This window comes from Lipophrys pholis (assembly GCF_963383615.2).
Source record: "Lipophrys pholis genome assembly, chromosome: 1".
NCBI classification, from domain to species: Eukaryota; Metazoa; Chordata; class Actinopteri; order Blenniiformes; family Blenniidae; genus Lipophrys; species Lipophrys pholis.
The window spans coordinates 30,042,908-30,061,196 of record NC_137635.1 but is presented as its reverse complement, the minus strand read 5'-3'; the positions used below and the strand labels follow the sequence as shown (position 1 = coordinate 30,061,196).

The 18,289-nt window shown below is 42.6% G+C and overlaps 1 protein-coding gene across 1 annotated transcript; it reads left to right on the top strand.

Annotated features, from left to right (window-relative positions):
* The first annotated feature begins 1,918 nt into the window (after window positions 1-1,918).
* LOC308116255 (palmdelphin-like) lies at window positions 1,919-13,837 on the top strand. Its single transcript, XM_080474330.1, has 9 exons — window positions 1,919-1,947; window positions 6,417-6,487; window positions 7,639-7,719; window positions 7,796-7,923; window positions 8,012-8,126; window positions 9,399-9,423; window positions 9,514-9,600; window positions 11,627-11,787; window positions 11,925-13,837. The coding sequence occupies exons 2-9, from the start codon at window positions 6,443-6,445 to the stop codon at window positions 12,912-12,914; spliced, it is 1,632 nt and encodes a 543-aa protein (XP_080330456.1). The 5' UTR covers window positions 1,919-1,947; window positions 6,417-6,442; the 3' UTR covers window positions 12,915-13,837.
* The last annotated feature ends 4,452 nt before the right edge of the window (window positions 13,838-18,289 follow it).

The following is an 18,289-nucleotide window of genomic DNA, read 5'->3' as shown; positions in this document are numbered from 1 at the left end:
GTTTAATTGATTAAAAAAAAAGTATTAAAACAAAAAAACTTCCTTCATTAGTTTCTTCAACTATTGCAGAGATCACCAACAAATAAATGATATTTGATATTTGAGTTACACTGTTGATATGAAGCCAGTTCATTCTTCACCTACTTACGAGAAATGTCAATGAAAAAGCTAAATAATCTTATCTGACAGGCGTTTTAGTGTCATTACGTGTGGGTCACGTGATTTGATGAGGAGGATTTAAAAAATAAATTGACAACAGAGTCAACACTGGCAAAGTGTGTTATTTCCCAAATGAAATAAAGATGTAATGAAAAACATCTTATCTGTCAAAATCATCTTCATAACTGTAAAAGCAGCACATCAAATTGTAGTTCAGTCACTTGTATTCAATATTCTGATAACAGGTCCGTTATTATCCTAAATGGACAGAGTCCAAATATTAGTTATACCAATGAATAGATATTTTAGAATTAATTGTTGCTGATTCTATGATAAAGTGTGATTTTTTCTGTGAAAACATAAATGTCAACATTAAAACTAGTTTCTAAAATACATGCAACGCATACGTATATTATGGACATAAGACATCTCAAGGATCATGTATTTTACCAACATTTGACCTACCAGTGCACAGAACCAGATCACAAGAGGAACACAGCCTCATGCAGTGTTTATTTTTTTTAAATTGAATTAAAGGCCTGGACATTAAGAGACAAGCCATTCTGTAAGAACTTTTCATTTTAATATTTAAAGTCAATTTAAAAGTAAGTATTTATTCACTTTTACTCAAGTAGGATTGTAGATGTAATACTCCTACTTTGACTTAAGTATAGTGTACTTGAAACTTGAGTACCTCCACCAAAACACATTTGTACACGAGCTCAGACTTTCTCTTGAACATGTTAAACAAAGCGGAACACGAGGGAGCGTGATAAACAGTACGACAGCAAAAATATAGCTGACGTAAGTCCAAACATGACCTCTTGTCTCCACACAGCAGGAGACAAAGTGCTGGTACAACCACAAAACATCATTTCCCTTCTTCTTCTTCTTCTTCTTCTTCTTCTTCTTCTTCTTCTTCTTCTTCTTCTTCTTCTTCTTCTTCTTCTTCTTCTTCTTCTTCTTCTTCTTCTTCTTCTTCAGGCTCTGAGCTTGAGCAGAGACGGGCGAGACCTAATTGGAATGCAAGGAATTATTATTATGGGTGGTTTTCTTGTTTTCTCTCATTTGCATGTATCAGTGTTTTGTGGGTAGACGTGTCTGAAATAAATACATTTAAAGCAAACGAGAACAATATATGAGCAGCCAACAAACAGGCCAGTGACTCCAGATGGATTCAGCAACATAGAGAAAGATGCAGGGAGGGGTTTTCAGGTTGGGGGAGGCTCCAGAGCAGTAGTGCCCTGCTGCCCTCTGCTGGGACCCCGCCTTGCCCAACTACACCCAAGTTTAATGCACCACACATCACCTTAGACAACAACAAGTCACAGGGTTGGGAATAGTTGCTCCTTAGGGATCGGGAAACATTTTAAAAGGGAGGGATGGTGACCAGCACTTAAAAAATACCCCAAAAACTAAATGATTCCACAAGGTAAATAGGAGAGGTAAAGAAGAAATTCACAAATACAAGAAAAATATAACAATACAATCAATGTAAAAACGTAAAAAAAGAAAGAAGATGCTATAAGGATAAATAAAGTGTATCTGATAAACGAAGAGGAAAGCAGAGAAATAAAGAAATAAAGTCAACCAGACTCGCGCTTTAGTTATTTGTCTTCAATCAGGTCGAAGTGAAGCTGGACTCTTCATTGGCGGTCGTTTTTGATCTGTGATTGGCTGGCAGGAGGGGCGCTTGCTGTCAATCAACACTAAGCCCCGCCCCCTCCCCCACCTACAACTGGACGTCCGAAGCGCACGCGGCAGCGCAGAGGGAGGAACACGCGCCAGGTAACTCAACGCTATTTAATCCATCTTTATAAAAGTGAGGCTTTTATTGTGTCAACGTGGTTCTGTTGTACATTAAAGTTTTAATGTGAAGCGCCCGAGTCCACAACACTTGGAAAGTAACTGTAACGTACCGTTACTGACAGTGTGGAGACTCAGCAGTATTTCTTGATGGAGTACTCTCTGAAAGTATAAAACAGACTCAGACATGCCATCTAACCGGAGAGCTGGAGATAATTCTGTCATTTATTAGAAATAATCAGAAGATTTACATATTTTAAAGGTGGATTCTCTTTTCTCCATCTGTAAGTATCGCTGTCTTATGCAAAACTGTCCCTTTTAATCTGTATTATAGCTCAGTAAGCAATAAACACAGATTATTTACAACTTTACCGTTGGAATGGACACGTGACAACATTATGACATTGATCGAGGTTGTTGTAATTCAATGCAAACTCCTGAGTTTCTGCTCAAACTGATTATTATCTGTTAGATTGTGTTTCACACTGAAACACAATCTGTTCTGGTGAAATAAATGAAAACCGACTGACATCATTGTGTTGTCAGGAAATGCATTTACTTCTTTTAATACAAACCGTGTTCACAGCTTAACGTCCTGCTGTGGCTCATCCGCCTGAAATGAGTAAAACATTAGAATGTTACCAGAGTATTGTGCCTCTTGGTGTCTGTTGTTCATTCTGAGTGCACAGACAGCTCAGTCTGATCCGACATGGAAAATATCAGTGAAATTATTGCTTAAAAATTTCTAAGTACTGAAAATTCTGAAATTTTCCATTATAGTTGATGCATACAGACTTTATATAATTTCCCACATTTAATTCTGTTTCATCGCTTTTGTGGAGCCTGCAGATCACGATGCTAAAAACAAGAAGTTAAAGCCCAAATATTTAAAATATATCACACAAATTTTATGTTTTTTTTAGAATGTATGTGAATTTTCAGGACACTTTCTACAAATGAAAAAAACCTCACCACCCGGGGGCTCGCTGTGTTTTTTGGTCATTTTTGACTACGTCACACAAAACACTTCAAGTTAGATGGAGAAAGTTAGATTTAGTTTTTTTCACTTTGAAAACCACAAACATATTTGAGAAGCAGGTTTGTGACGGAGGAGGAGCTGCTTTGCAACGTGCTGAACAGCATTCAGATCTTCTGCTGGCAACCTGCTCTGCATTTCTCCAGCAGATGGTTTTACACAGATTAACAGCCTGACCAGGAGATTAGCTGACTTCATCCTCCGCGGTGCAGACCGCTCACTGCAGGCCGGTCACTGCAGGCTGCTCACTGCAGGCCGCTCACTGCTGGCCGCTCACTGCTGGCCGCTCACTGCAGGCCGCTCACTGCTGGCCGGTCACTGCTGGCCGCTCACTGCTGGCCGCTCACTGCAGGCCGCTCACTGCTGGCCGGTCACTGCTGGCCGGTCACTGCAGGCCGGTCACTGCAGGCCGCTCACTGCTGGCCGGTCACTGCAGGCCGCTCACTGCAGGCCGCTCACTGCAGGCCGCTCACTGCAGGCCGCTCACTGCAGGCCGGTCACTGCTGGCCGGTCACTGCTGGCCGGTCACTGCAGGCCGGTCACTGCAGGCTGCTCACTGCAGGCCGGTCACTGCAGGCCGCTCACTGCTGGCCGGTCACTGCTGGCTGCTCACTGCTGGCCGCTCATTGCTGGCCGGTCACTGCAGGCCGGTCACTGCAGGCCGGTCACTGCAGACTCCAACAGGCCGGTTGAAACTGAGCTTCACCCTGCCTCTGCAGAGGCGACACCAAACTAATCAACTCACTTTAACCATCACAGTCACGAGTTCCTCCGCCACCCCTCGTAAAAGTTCATGTTGCCCATGATGTCATTTAAACTCACATATGTTTTAGATTTATTCTTATTCATATTCTACTCTGAAATACGTTTCTGAGGGCGTAGACGTACTCGAAAAGTTGCGAAAGATTTGATAATTAGGGAGAAATACACACGTGACTGGCAAAATGGCTCCACAGCGCCACCTGTAAACTTTTGAAAATCAAGTCTTCTCGTTTCAACTCCAGCTATGAAATGCACGACACTTATGTAACACACCAAGATGCACAAAACAGCCTCCTCCACGCATACTGAAAACTCAACAGGAAGTCGGCCATTTTCAAGAATATTTGGGATTTTGGCCCAAATGTCCAGAGTTTATTATGAGCGAACTGAACCAGGGGGTCATTTTGTTGTTTTCTGTTTAAGTTTAGAACATTAGTCATGAAAATAAGTGTGATGGAGCCTAATTGGTTTTATAAGATAAGGTTGAGTTATTGGACCCTTTCAGATTAAAGTGCTTTTTTCCCTCATATCAACATTTGAAATATTGAGCTGCGATAATTGTCGTTACTCTGCTTCGTGTTTTCACATCCTGCATGTGGGCTTTATGTCAACGTGACATCATCACTGGGAGAAACAGTCCGGAGCAGAAAAATCAAGAAAGAAAACGAGAAATCACGAAGGGAGGAGCAGCTGGTGTAACTTAGTGCCGAGAGAAAGAGCACTGTGATTCAATAAATAACATTAACAGCATCTTCAAATGAAGCTTTTTATTCCTGATTGATTCCAGTGGAGAAGAGTTCCGGTGGCGGCTGAGAGAGGAACCCTAAACCTGCATCAGTTCTGAGTCTGAGCCTTTATTTCATTAGAACATTGTCGCAGTGGAGCTGCTGGGCGGTTTGCAGAGCTGCAGGTCAGACCTGAGCCTCGGGCCAGCAGACGGCCTCATGCCAGGGAGTTGGGGCAGAATAATTTTCTGACCCTGGACTTTGTAAAGACGAGCTCGCAGCCGCCCGGCGGTGTCACTATGTCAATGCTCTTGATTTGGTTTGAGGCGCTGTCTCATTTCTGCATTAATACCTATTTGATCATTTATTCTCTATGAAATTCTGACCTCAAGTTTCAGTCGAAGATTTTTTTATTCAGATAACAAGTATTATAATCTTCACTACACTTAGTTTTCATAATGATTTCTGTTAAAAACAAAAAAACAAACAGCCCTCTAATCTAAGACTCTGCAACTTAAATGGCCAAAAAAGCCTTTTTCAAAATATTCAACTAAATATAATTTGTCTGGAGCCTCAAAAAATATTGCTTATTACCTGACATTAAAATAAAAAAACCTGAAAATGAATATCCATACGTACAGAAAAACTGAGGCTGCATTCATAAAGTGTCATAGGTAAAATGTATTTTAGTACATTTTTAGCTTTTGTGGCCATTTTTAGAGATTTTTCCTTTTCTTATTTTCATTCATTTCCCTGCTTCCTATTGAACAGCATTGTTTTGGTTTTCCACCCTTTTTTTAAGATAATTTCTTTCATTTTTTAATCATGCTTATATTTTTTCCCCTTTTCATTTTTTGAATTTAAAATCAATTTTCTGTTTTCTTTTGTTATTTTTTCCCACTATTTTTTTTCTCTTTTTGTCTTTTCTTGACAAAAATGGAACAACCAGAAATCTAAATGATTTTAATTTGACTATTGTTCTTGTACATTTTTTTATTTTCATATTTATATTTTTTGTTGTTATGCATATTATTCCCCATTTTTAGCAAATCCATCTTTTCTGGCTGTTGTAGCAGTTTCCCCTTCTGTCGCTGTTGTTAGTCTGGCGATGGGAGCAGTTTTTAAAACGAGTGTGGAATACTAATGAGACCAAAATGGAAAGAGAACGTTGAAGCCTTCAGTTTCAGATCAGAGTCTATTTTAGAGTTGTGTAATAGATCAAGGATCAAGCTCAGGCAAGTCTTTAATATTTTCAGTGTGTTTTACAATCATTTCAACTGAAGCTGAGTTTATGTGAATTTAGCTTTTACATTGAAACATCTTACAGTTGAACTGTTCAGTGGTCATTTTGTAAATCATGAAAAATGTGATTAAAATATGGAATTGTAAGCATCAGTTCGGGAAAGAGTCAGATCTGCAGATGCTTAAAAAGTGGATTTGGATCAATGTTTTCTTTAAAAACCACTGGACCATAAAAAGAATTTCTACAAACTCCATGCAGGAGGCTGATGGCAGATCGCTTTGATAATGAGGCGTTTCTGTAAAACTGATCAGAATTATTGTAGAAGTTCACATCCTGTCATATGTTAGATGTCGTATATGTGTTGGTTCCTTTCTAAAAATATCATTTTCAGCCATACGATCCTGGCGAACATGTCCCCCCCCCCGACTTCACGCTCTGCTGACCCGTTTCTATATGAGACACGCAGCCTCTCTGACTGATCATATCGTCATATAGAAAAACACGGTGATGTCGAAGGTGGAAGTTAAAAGTCTGATCGTATTAAAAACGGTTCTGTCCACGATCGATTCAGAATGAACTGTTGTGTAAAAGTGAATGAAAACATTGATACGCAGATCTTCCAAACCCTAAATCCATCAGCGCAGTGCGTGTTTGTTTATACGATACGGTATATGTTCACATGTAGGAGCTCTCGCTGCGTCCTGAAGCGTCATGGAGGAGAGCAACCTGCTGAAGGAGAGGCTCCAGGCCATCACGGTGAGGCTCCACTCGGATCACCAGCCACTTTTAAAATAGCATGGCTCTGTTTACTTTAACTCACTTTTCACTGTGGGGGGGTGGTATGCGGTGGTATGCGGTGGTATGCGGTGGTATGCGGTGCTACGGGGCTGCGACAGCAGCAAAATGACTTGTGCATGCGTCTGGAGAGTTGGCTGTCTGCGTTTACATTTGTGTGTCTGCTATTTATGTGTTTATGGTTCAAATTGTCCCTATCTATTCGCAGCCAGTTTAGTCGCTTAAGGTCCTTCTGATCCCAGCCATCGTCCCTCTCCTCCAGTGTCCCCCAGGGCTCTGTCCTGGGACCCATCCTCTTCATCATTTCTCATAACATAATATTCAATTACACTGCTATATGGAGGTCATCTAGCGCTACCTTTCCACCAGAGAGAGTTGTAGTGGATACTAGGACCTGTAAATGTGTCGGACCTCAGCTTTGAGGATTTTGCTCAGAATTATCTGTAACTCTGGGTCATGCCAGAGAGATTTCTATAAAGTTATGTTTGAAATCAATACGCGCCAGTACAGTGTTTCTTAGAGTTATGAAGGCTATGAGGTTGTGCGATATGGGCAAAAATAAAATCTTGTTCGTTTTTTAAACTATGCCAATAACGATAATCTGACAGTATCCTATAGAATATGATTTCATTACAAAAAAAAGGGAAACTTCTGTTCTCGTTAGGACAGTCATGGTCTTGTAGCTTCATGTAGACGGACTCAATTGCCGTCAATGTGACTTTTGTTTTCCTTTTTGAGATAGTATAAATACTCGATACTGTAAAATTACAAATTGTCAAAACATTATTAACAACAATATTCTAGACGATATATATTGTGCACCTCTACTGTATAGCTTAAGAAAAAAGGTGGAAAAAGGCTTTTGGGCTGACATAGAGTATTCCTGCCAGTCGACATTGGGGGCAAATTAACCCAAAGTAATGCACACACGAGCGGCTTGAGGCGGAGACATTTACAGGTTCTTGCATTGCAACAACTCACACACGAGTTTGAATACATTTTCACAACACAAACGCAGACTCACAACTCTCCACATGCGTCCACTGGTTAGTTTGCTGCTGCAGCAGCTCCACGCTAAGAGTCACTTTACACTATTTGTCCTCTTGTGACAGGAGAAACACCGAATTCAAGCGAGCATCCGACAGAAGAAGCTTGAACTGGACCACGAGAAGCTGGAATTACAGCGTCTAAAGGTCCGTCACGCTACGTACGTATGTTTGGATTTATATGAGCCACGCTGTTGAATTTCTGTCTTTTCAAATTTGGCAGAAAAAAGTTCTGAAAGAGCGGTGGCTGCTGCAGGACTCCGCTTCCCACAGCGCCTCCAACGCCGCGCAGATCCAGAGCGTCCATTGTGACCAGCAGCAGACCAGAGCGCTGCAGCTCAGCATCCACAAGTACACAACCTCAGCAGCCGCCGGTCCAGACAAAGTACCTGCAGTACACGTCTTCACTTGTCATGCTCAGCGCTCTTTGTCCCAACAGGATAGAAATGGAGGTGGACTATCTGGAGAGAGAAGAGTCTATGGTCTCTGTCAACGAGAGCTTCATCCTCAACAGACTGAAGACGGTAGAGAAAAGTCCAGAAGACATTATAAAGGTACACGTCACATTTGTAACTGATCTGAAGTCAAACCACAAGAGATTAAAACTTCTTCTGACGAGGCTCCTTCAATAGGAGGCAAAAAGGTTCTGGAATAAAAGTGATAACCAACAAAAAATGATTCCATCATGGATGAATTCAGATTCCACTTGAAGGAACTTTGAGTTTTATCTTTGTGCACTTGTGGAAAATCAAAGTTACTATGTGCGGTTAAATGCTCTTTCTACTCTCTTTTGTGCACAACGCTCACATTCTTATGTAGATGTGACTGCTAACTTTGTTTTGGTGTTAAGTTATGACATCCTCTAATCTGACTGGTCACTGCACTTCATGTTTACCTAGTTTGTATTTTAATGAAAAGAATTTGATGAAAATCTGAAAGTCATGAATACAAAAACCTAGAAATCAATTCCAAAACGAGAGGGATATTAGAGTAATGTATGAAGAGAAACTTGCAGAGAATGTGCATCCCTGAATCCCTCATTTCAGTTGGCCTTTAGTTAAACCATGAGAGTCATTGAGATAATCTCAATTCCTAATCTTAATCAGATTGAAACCTTCACCCTAAAATTCCATCTTAGATTACACAAACTGTTTTGAGGGCCTTTTTGCTCCACAAGAGACAAACACAATTCAATTCAATTCTATTTCTGTCGCTCGCCAAATACAACACAGTCATTCCTATTACAGAGAAAAAAACAACAATTTCTCATAAACAAGTGGAAGGAAAGTAAAAAACTTGCTTTTACCATGAAGAAATAATTTTGTTGGGATTGGATCTAACAGGCAAGTTGTTGGTTTATGAAGACACAATTGAGGATAACTCAGAAATCTGGATGGACGCTGGACGCTGGATAACAGAATCAGATTGAATTGATAAATCTGAACATCTGGTTGATAGGTCTGTGACAGTTCTGGGGGGTGTATCTTTAATTGTATTCCTCATAGTTAGAATGTTGTCATTAAAGTGGTTTACAAAGTCATTACTGCTCAAAGTTAAAGGGATATGAGGTTCAACAGGGCTGTGACTTTTGTCAGCCTGGCCACAGTGCTGAAGAGAAACCGAGGATTGTTCTTGTTTTCTTCTATTAAGGAGGAATAGTTGAAAGTTCGAGTTTTGCAGATTAACTTTCTCTCCAGGCTGTTTGAAATACTTTTGAGTTAGGTGCCATTTCTGCACCAATTTTTAATACCATTTTTCTTTAATGTCAAATACAAGATTAGCCACGCACTCTGTTGATTTCGCTGTTGCTCATCTGTGTCTTACAGGAGGCGCAGGACAGCTTTCTTCCTGGTAGGTCATGGCAGCGTGTTCAATGTTCCCAATGTTATAGATTACATTAACGATGCAGCTATGATAAGAGTTTTGATTTCTGTGCCAAAGATCCGTTTCAGGTCACCACAGTCGTCCCTGAGGAGGCCTTCTCTCCGCCCAGCAGCAGGCAGTATGAACCCAACCTGGCAACAAAAAGTGAGCTTCTGTCACGTCGTTCACAGGGTACTTTGAGGAGTGGAAATGTACTTGCTTGTAGCCTTGCAGTCCTGTATTCTTCAATGTAAATTGTCATGAGTGTCAAACACAATCCGTGTGTGGTCCCACTCATAAACGTGGACACACTTAACCTTGTTTTATCAAATTTTAGAAAAAACTTTAACTCGTAGCTCTGTGATACAGTTTTCTGTGATCGTAAACTGTCCTCTTTGAAGTTCTTGCATGTAACACATTTAAACATTATACTAAGTTTCGACACTGTCGTACCATAAACCCTTCCACTGCGAATCAGTTCTCTGCAGCATTCAGCCCAGTCAGTGTGATTCCGGGGTCCTCAGCTAAACCAAATTTGATCCTTGGTTGAATGATGTCACTCGGCCGCCAGGCGCAAGTCGTCGGGCTGAACGCAGATAGAAAAAGGACAGACTGCTGTTATCAGACCACTGTGAGGGATGACTAAAGGACATATTTTATACATATCATTCTCTGAAATTGTCACAAGCACCGTCGACCATTGATTCCTTCTTTAATGCTCCACGGAGCGAAAGTCTTGAACCCTCATGAGCTGTTTGTTGGAACTCCCTTATGTTCTTTGCGGAAAAAGTTGGTGTCACTCTTAATCATGGTAATTAATACCAATCTGTCTTCAGTGTTTTCCCTAAAGGCTTTAAACATGTTCCAGAGCAGCCTCTGATTATAAAAACCCGTTAATTTTAGACCTACCTCTAAATTACCCTTTCTCTCAAAAATACTTGAAAAGCTAGTCCACAATAAACTGATGGCTTTTCTGGAGGAACATAATATCCTTGAAGTTTTTGAATCTGGGTTTGAATCTCTGCATAGCATGGAATCAGCACTTTAAAGTTTTTAATGACGTCCCTTTAGCCACCGATTCTGGTGCTTTTAGATCTAACTGCTGCATTCAACACGGTGGACCACAACATTTTAATCTCACGTTTGGCCCAGTGGGCATCAGGGGCGTAGCACTGGACTGGTTCGGGTCCTACCTGGCAGACTGAACTTTTTGTGTCAGCATTGGTGACTCTGCATTCTCCTCTGTGTCCCTCTCCTGAGGTGTCCCACAAGGCTCAGTGTTGGGCCCACTGCTTTTCTCATTGTACTTGCTCCCACTTGGCTCCACACACCCCAAACATGGGATTTCATTCCATTGCTTTGCAAATGCTTGTCAGATTGATGTGCTGTTCACAAAGAAAGAGCCGTGATCAGCAAGACTATTGACCATTATTTAAGTGTTTTGATGAAATAAAGGTCTGGAAGGGAATAAACTTTTTTAACTTCAATGAAAACAAAAAAGACGTGATGGCTTTTGGTGGCACGCTATAGATCTGCATTATTTGAGACAATTTTCAAAACCTATCATCGCAGTTATGGGGTTAAAATGGATCCGGACCTAATACTTGACATGCAGATCAGCTTGTTCCACCTGAGGCAGACGGCTAAAAACAAGCATCTGCTTTCAAGTGCATAATGTGCAATGAGCACTGAACCCCTAATAGAGAACACTGATTGATTTTTGATTATGCTCTTCAACTTTAAACACTGTAGCTTTTAAGGATTCAGTACTTAATTCTGTCAGTTAACTTTCTGTAATGAGGGATAAGGGTGAATGGATGAGTGGGGTGAGGGGAGATTAGAGGTGAGGATGAATGAATGGGGGTGCACAGAGAGCTGGACGGGTTGATTGGAGACTGAGACGATTAGGTGGAGGCGTGGCCTGACCCCTGACCTTTTAGTCAGGAAGATTACTTCATATGTTTCTGCCACATTTGTACACATTTGGCTTTATAGTTTGGAAATAAAAACAGCTATTTTGCAACACAGATTAATTGACATTCGGTAATTTCCCCCTTCCCTCGTTTCTGTGAAGCAAAAGCTGAAAGTACAGTTGTGATTCTTTTTCTCTGAACTTCTGTTATTACCCAGAATAACTATGTGTGTTGTTTATCATCCTACATGAAGTCGCTATGTCTTTCCTGTTTCTCAGCGCTGTTTGCCATGGAGATCAATGTGGCTAAGAACATGCTGACAGGAGAGAGCAACATCCTTTCTACTGCAGACGTCGCTCCCGAGGACCTCGGGCAACTCGCCGGGCTCAAGGTTTTTGACGACGGGACAAAGTGCATTTATGCTTTCAGTCCTCGTGAGGTGCGGGAACTGCTGCCCTGACGCCAACATAAGTTCTTTATAAACCAACAGCCACAAGTTGACAAAAGCTTCAGAAAGTTTCTTGTTTGCTGCTTGTGTCACCAACTTGTCCCTGACGTGTCTTGTTTCTTCTTAAGGGTCCCGGTGATCCGAGCAGTGCTCAGGAACTGTCTGCCAGTGAAGTCGACCACCTGCTGAGAAGCGCCTCAGAGCATCGCCTCCTCAATCAACCAAACCAGAGAAGCCTCATCAGAGGAGAGGAGCGTTGCTTTTACAACCAGCGAGGTGAGCGAGGCGGAGCCAGGGGCCGCGAGCTCAGCAGCCATTTCGGTGACCACGCCCTCAGGAACAACATGGCGGAGAGACCGCGAGCTGAACGTTGTCCTCACCAGGAAATCTCTCACAGCAGCCTGGAGGACAGGAACAACCAGAGCAATCAACGCCAACAGCATGGAAACCACAAGGGACAAGCTCGTCACCATGGCAACCGTAGAGACAGTCATTACAGTTCGTTCCACGTGGCGACACTTCCCAGCGTGCAGAGCCACGGAGCTGCTGGTCAGCACGCCGCCCCGAGCAGGATGAATGGCAGCAGAGCTGCAGGCTTCCCGCCTCCCAGGTCACATGATCAGGAAGTGGTGACGGCCAATCAGCCGCAGCTCTGCTACACTCCAGCCCACCACATCCCCCTCACCGACTACATCAGTGTGGACGACGAGCAACTTTATTGCCCCAGTACAGCATACCACCCACCCCACAGAGGCTCCGCCCACTCTCACCGGCCACACTCCCCGTTCTACGGCGACGACCCCCCGTACACCATCCTCAACGCCATGGACACCACCGAGCCCATCACCGCCATTTTCATGGGCTTCCAGACTGCGATGGACGACAGCAGACAGATGCACGGGTGTGACGGCGCCCTGAAAGCTGAGCTGGTCGTCATCGGAGACGAGCAGGAGAGCTGCGATGGCGTCGGTGTGCAGGAGAAGAAGAGCCACGGCCAGCCGCCGCCAGCAGTCTCAGCCAATGGGAAGGGAAGGGGCGGGGCTTGGACGCAGCACCATGGAGGAGCAGGTATAAGTAAGATCCAGAAAAAACACAAAGCGTGCTGCAGTGTCTGCTAAAGACTTACTGATGCTCTGTGCTGCCCTCCTGTGGCTGTCTGCTGGTACTAACGTCTTCCTGCATGATGGGGCGACTGGATAAAACACTGAATGAGCATGAGGAACGATATGGTCATTGTCAGCATGAGTAATGTTTCCTCCTGCAGATTTAAAGGGGTCATATTATGCAGAATCCCCTTTCTAATAGTTTTCCAACCGTAATAATCGTACCCAAACCTGGAATGACGCCCCAGAGGTGAAGACAGTCTGTCCTCTCTCTCCCTGGCTTGTTTCAGTTTTAAATGAACTCAAACCCTACATAGTGTCATCGGGGGTTTAGCCAATCCCAATCAAGGTAGGCCCTCCCTTTGACTCCTCCCGCAATTAGGCGGCTCTGCTCTGGCACATGGCACCACCAGAGGAAGTACTTCCTCCTCTTCCCAAGATGGGCTTGTGTGGGCGGAGCCAGTCCAGCTCACACAGACACAGCAGATTCTGAATGTAGCTCCTATGATCCAACATTCAAATGGAGGAAAATCAAGGAAAAGCTGGATTTGGGTCAATAAACGTTTTATACAAAGTTTCTGGACCAACTAAAAAAAACAAGTGAAATTGTTGAAAAGCTGGATAATATGACCCCTGTAAAGTCCTCCTGCCGTCTGTGAACTTTGTATTGTTGAGTCATTAAATCCACTTCACCAGGACACTTCTATGACAGATTCTGTGAGTGAAGACACAGTCACACCAAACAAAGTTTTCTTTGGTTGAATACCAGACGTACTGTATTTTCCAAATAAAGGATAATGTTGTACACTCATACATCTGCTCCTGAGAGGCTTTAATTTTGAAAACATGTCTTCTTGTTACCACCGTAGCTTATTATTTAGTTTAATTAATCGTGACTGCTTTTACAGTATATAAAGATAAAGTGATGTTCCACTTTCTACCTTTTTTTTTTTATGACACCTTCTCAAGATACACATTCTAGGAAGTGGAGTTGTGTCTGATTTCTGGAAACAGTTCTGTTTAATCTTTCAAAATGAAAGCCGCTTACTTCTGATTAAGATCCGACTGATGTGGATTTTTTTTAGGCTGATTTGGGAATAACATTTTTTGATATATCAGCCGACCAAAGTTTTTCATGCTGGGGAGACACGTCGGCGTGAATACGCTGATTAGTAATGACGTGTCGACGTGTCACATCAAAGATGGCGACGGCTGGTCAATGTGGCAGTAGCAGTTAAAGTCTGACGGAGAACGAGCAAACACATCAGTCAAGTGTGAACAACACAACCAGGCCGTCGTGGGAAACAGGAAACCTTTTGAGTTGTTTACTTCACAAACTAGTTAACTAACTGAGGTAAATTGCGAGCCTTAGGAAATGCACCGTCAGCTTTTCGTTCTTCACTGTTGTGGGGGGACTGTGGAGCGTGGCATGAAAGGAGGTGGAGCACCCTCTACTGGATACTTGCAGTATCAATTGCATTGAATTCATGAAAAATATGTGTTAATATCGGCATCAATCTGCTCACTCTATGTAGAATACCGATTACTGTCTAATTGAATCCATCAGTCGGGCTCTTCTTCTGGTAAAATATCATTTAGCAAATAATTCTTGTTGAGCAGCTGCTGTGACTCTTGATGCTTTGTTTTCCTAGTTTCTCTTTTCTACCACTAGATTATGTGTAAATTTTGCTTATATATTCCATAGAGATCTGTGCTCACACACTGATAATACACAGAATCTTAACGTGCTGCTCTGCGCAATGGCTCCCCCTGCTGGTCCAACTGATCATCTCCAAGAGAATGAAGGTTAAACCAGGACATTACTGGACAGTTAAAGGAGGACACTACTTCTGTTCACCCTCTGGGAACGACTACTGCTATTCTATAACTTACTTCTGAGGAGATATTTATCAACCAAAACCTCAGTGTATGTCTGCAGCACGAGATGAAGAGCATGTGTCTGCAGTACGAGATGAAGAGTGTGTCTGCAGTACGAGATGAAGAGCGTGTGTCTCCTGTACGAGATGAAGAGTGTGTGTCTGCAGTATGAGATGAAGAGCATGTGTCTGCAGTACAAGATGAAGAGCGTGTGTCTGCAGTATGAGATGAAGAGCATGTGTCTGCAGTACGAGATGAAGAGTGTGTGCCTGCAGTACGAGATGAAGAGCATGTGTCTGCAGTACGAGATGAAGAGCATGTGTCTGCAGTACGAGATGAAGAGTGTGTGTCTGCAGTACGAGATGAAGAGCGTGTGTCTGCAGTACGAGATGAAGAGTGTTTGTCTGCAGTACGAGATGAAGAGTGTGTGTCTGCAGTACGAGATGAAGAGCGTGTGTCTGCAGTACGAGATGAAGAGTGTGTGTCTGCAGTACGAGATGAAGAGTGTGTGTCTGCAGTACGAGATGAAGAGTGTGTGTCTGCAGTACGAGATGAAGAGCGTGTGTCTGCAGTATGAGATGAAGAGCGTGTGTCTGCAGTACTAGATGAAGAGTGTGTGTCTGCAGTACTAGATGAAGAGCATGGGGGATGTGATGCGGCGCTTCATCTATGAGTGACATGAATTGTTTCTAACAACCACAGCGTGTGAGCCACATTAAGGACATGTGATTCATCAGAGACGTCACACTGTCCATCAGTCTGTCCCCTCAGCTTGATGCTGTGACACCTTTCATTTGTCACTGAGCATCAGGGGTCGGTGCAGGACGCTCACAGCCCAGAGGAAGACAGAGCAGCAGGCACTGTGTTTGGTTCGTGATGTTTTTCCGACAGGAACAGGAGGACCCAGAACATGAAGGCAGAGTTCGATGTCTTTCCTCAAAATACAGTTGATCTAAATGTTTCAGGAATTCAACTGGCGTTTCTAGTTCTTGGTTGTTGTTTGCCCTCGGTATTGACTGGCAGGCTTTCTTCCAGCACCTTTTGGTCAGCAGAGTGTCTTGTAAGTGTTTCAGCCTTCGCATCACTCAGTAAACCTGCTCTGTGATCACAACCGTTACAGAACCGTGACGGGCGCCTGCAAGTCAAGACTGAGGGTAATAAATATAAGCAGGCTTTAGAGATGAAAGTTCACTGGTTAAACCTGAGAGGTTGTCTGAAGAGGGTAAGACATGTCCATATCCACAAAACATTAGAACCTGTGCTCAAGGCTCAGACTTTTGTCACTGATTCTTTTGTTTTCACACTTTCGTAAAGTTTTATTATTCTGGATTAACTGAAACATAACAACTGGCTGGAGTTGTCACCCATTAAAAAAACAGGACACAAAACATCTGTTTCAACATCTGTATACCAACAGGTTGTCACTTTCAGAATAGATTTTGAAACAAGTTTCATTAGAACTCATTTAATAGGCCGGCACCGTCGCCGACTGTCTGACAGAAAACAAAGTTTAGTGAAGATTTATGAAATATTCCCATGAAGAGACAAAGAAAGACGGCGGAGCTGCTTCTGTTATCATGAAAATAATTTATTTATTCATTCATCAGTTCATTTTTAATAGTGATTCATTATTGTGATACATGTTGGTCTTGTCTGTTTTATAATTTCATCTCATTCTACCGTAAAAGCTTTTTTTCTGTTTTAATATTGAACTGATATTAAATTGAAATGTAATGTGCCGAAAGTTAACAACACACTCTGAAACAATACTGATAAAAACAAACACACAAAAAACACACTTACTGCACAATTTTGCCCAAAAGCAACAAATAGAAAAATGACAAACTAAATTTAACCCACCGTTTGAATAATCTTAAATTGTCCAAATAATCTCAGACGTGTCAGAAAGGAGTGTCCCGCCTTGAAACTGCAGCAACGCCCACATCTGATTGGATTATTCTGTCTGAGTTCATTGGTTTTCATCAATTAAAGACACGTTTATTAAAAATCTACCGTAAAAGACAGTAAAAGTTCTGACCGTTGAGTCAGAACATTGAGGAGTGAATCAGGGAGCCGTGACTGATGAACTGAATCAAGACAATCAAAGTCATTTAACGGTGAACATGATTGATTCTAATGCTGGAAGACGCTGCAGCAGCACAGCCTTCGTCATGGCGGTCAACTGTGGTCAGCCTGAAGCTCAAACCCTGCGAGGACACAGAGTGACCAGCAGAGTGACCAGCAGTATGGCCAACAGAGTGACCAGCAGTATGACCAGCAGAGTGACCAGCAGAGTGACCAGCAGTATGACCAGCAGAGTGACCAGGAGTATGACCAGCAGAGTGACCAGGAGTATGACCAGTAGAGTGACCAGCAGAGTGACCAGCAGAGTGACCAGGAGTATGACCAGTAGAGTGACCAGCAGAGTGACCAGCAGTATGGCCAACAGAGTGACCAGCAGTATGACCAGCAGAGTGACCAGCAGAGTGACCAGCAGAGTGAACTGTAGAGTGACCAGTAGTGTGACCTGTAGAGTGACCAGCAGTATGACCAGCAGAGTGACCAGCAGAGTGACCTGTAGAGTGACCAGTAGTGTGACCTGTAGAGTGACCAGCAGAGTGACCAGCAGTATGACTAGTAGAGTGACCAGCAGTATGACCAGCAGAGTGACCAGCAGAGTGACCTGTGGAGTGACCAGTAGTGTGACCAGGACTATGAGCAGCAGAGTGACAGGAGTATGACCAGCAGAGTGACCAGCAGTATGGCCAGCAGAGTGACCAGCAGAGTGACCAGGAGTATGACCAGCAGAGTGACCAGTACTGTGACCTGTAGAGTGACCAGGAGTATAACCAGTAGAGTGACCAGCAGAGTGACCAGTAGAGTAACCAGTACAGTAATTTCCACACATTAAATGTTTCCTGTTAGAACAGGTTCTATGTCGTCCTCATGGTTACATTTTTCTCTTCCACATTTACAGTTTCAGTTCAGAAACGATTCAACAATTTGACCACTGGAATCAAATCCTTGGTAAAACCTGCTGAATCTCCTGCTGGACAGACTGAAGCTTCACTTTACTGTGATTAACAACATTAACGACAGGCGGCAACTTTAACAGCAGGTTGTGTGTTTATTAGAGAATCTGCTGTAAATAATAACAATAATAATAATAATAATAATAATGCTGACGATGATGATGATGATGATGATGATGATGATGATGATGATGATGATGATGATGATGATGATGATGATGATGATGATGATGATGGCCAATCAGATTCCTCTGAGGTCAGGGGAGCAGCTCCAATATTAACCCCGTTCAAGACCTACACTTTTACATTTGGGACTTTTTGGAGTATCTTAGAAACACTACTACAGTTTAATTAGATCTAATAAAAAAGATCTTCCAAGAAGAATTAGTATTTTAAAAAAATTCATTAAAAATAACTTCAATAGGCTAAAATTCTCATTCGATAACTTTGAAAGATTTTCACAATTGGTGGGCAGAATGA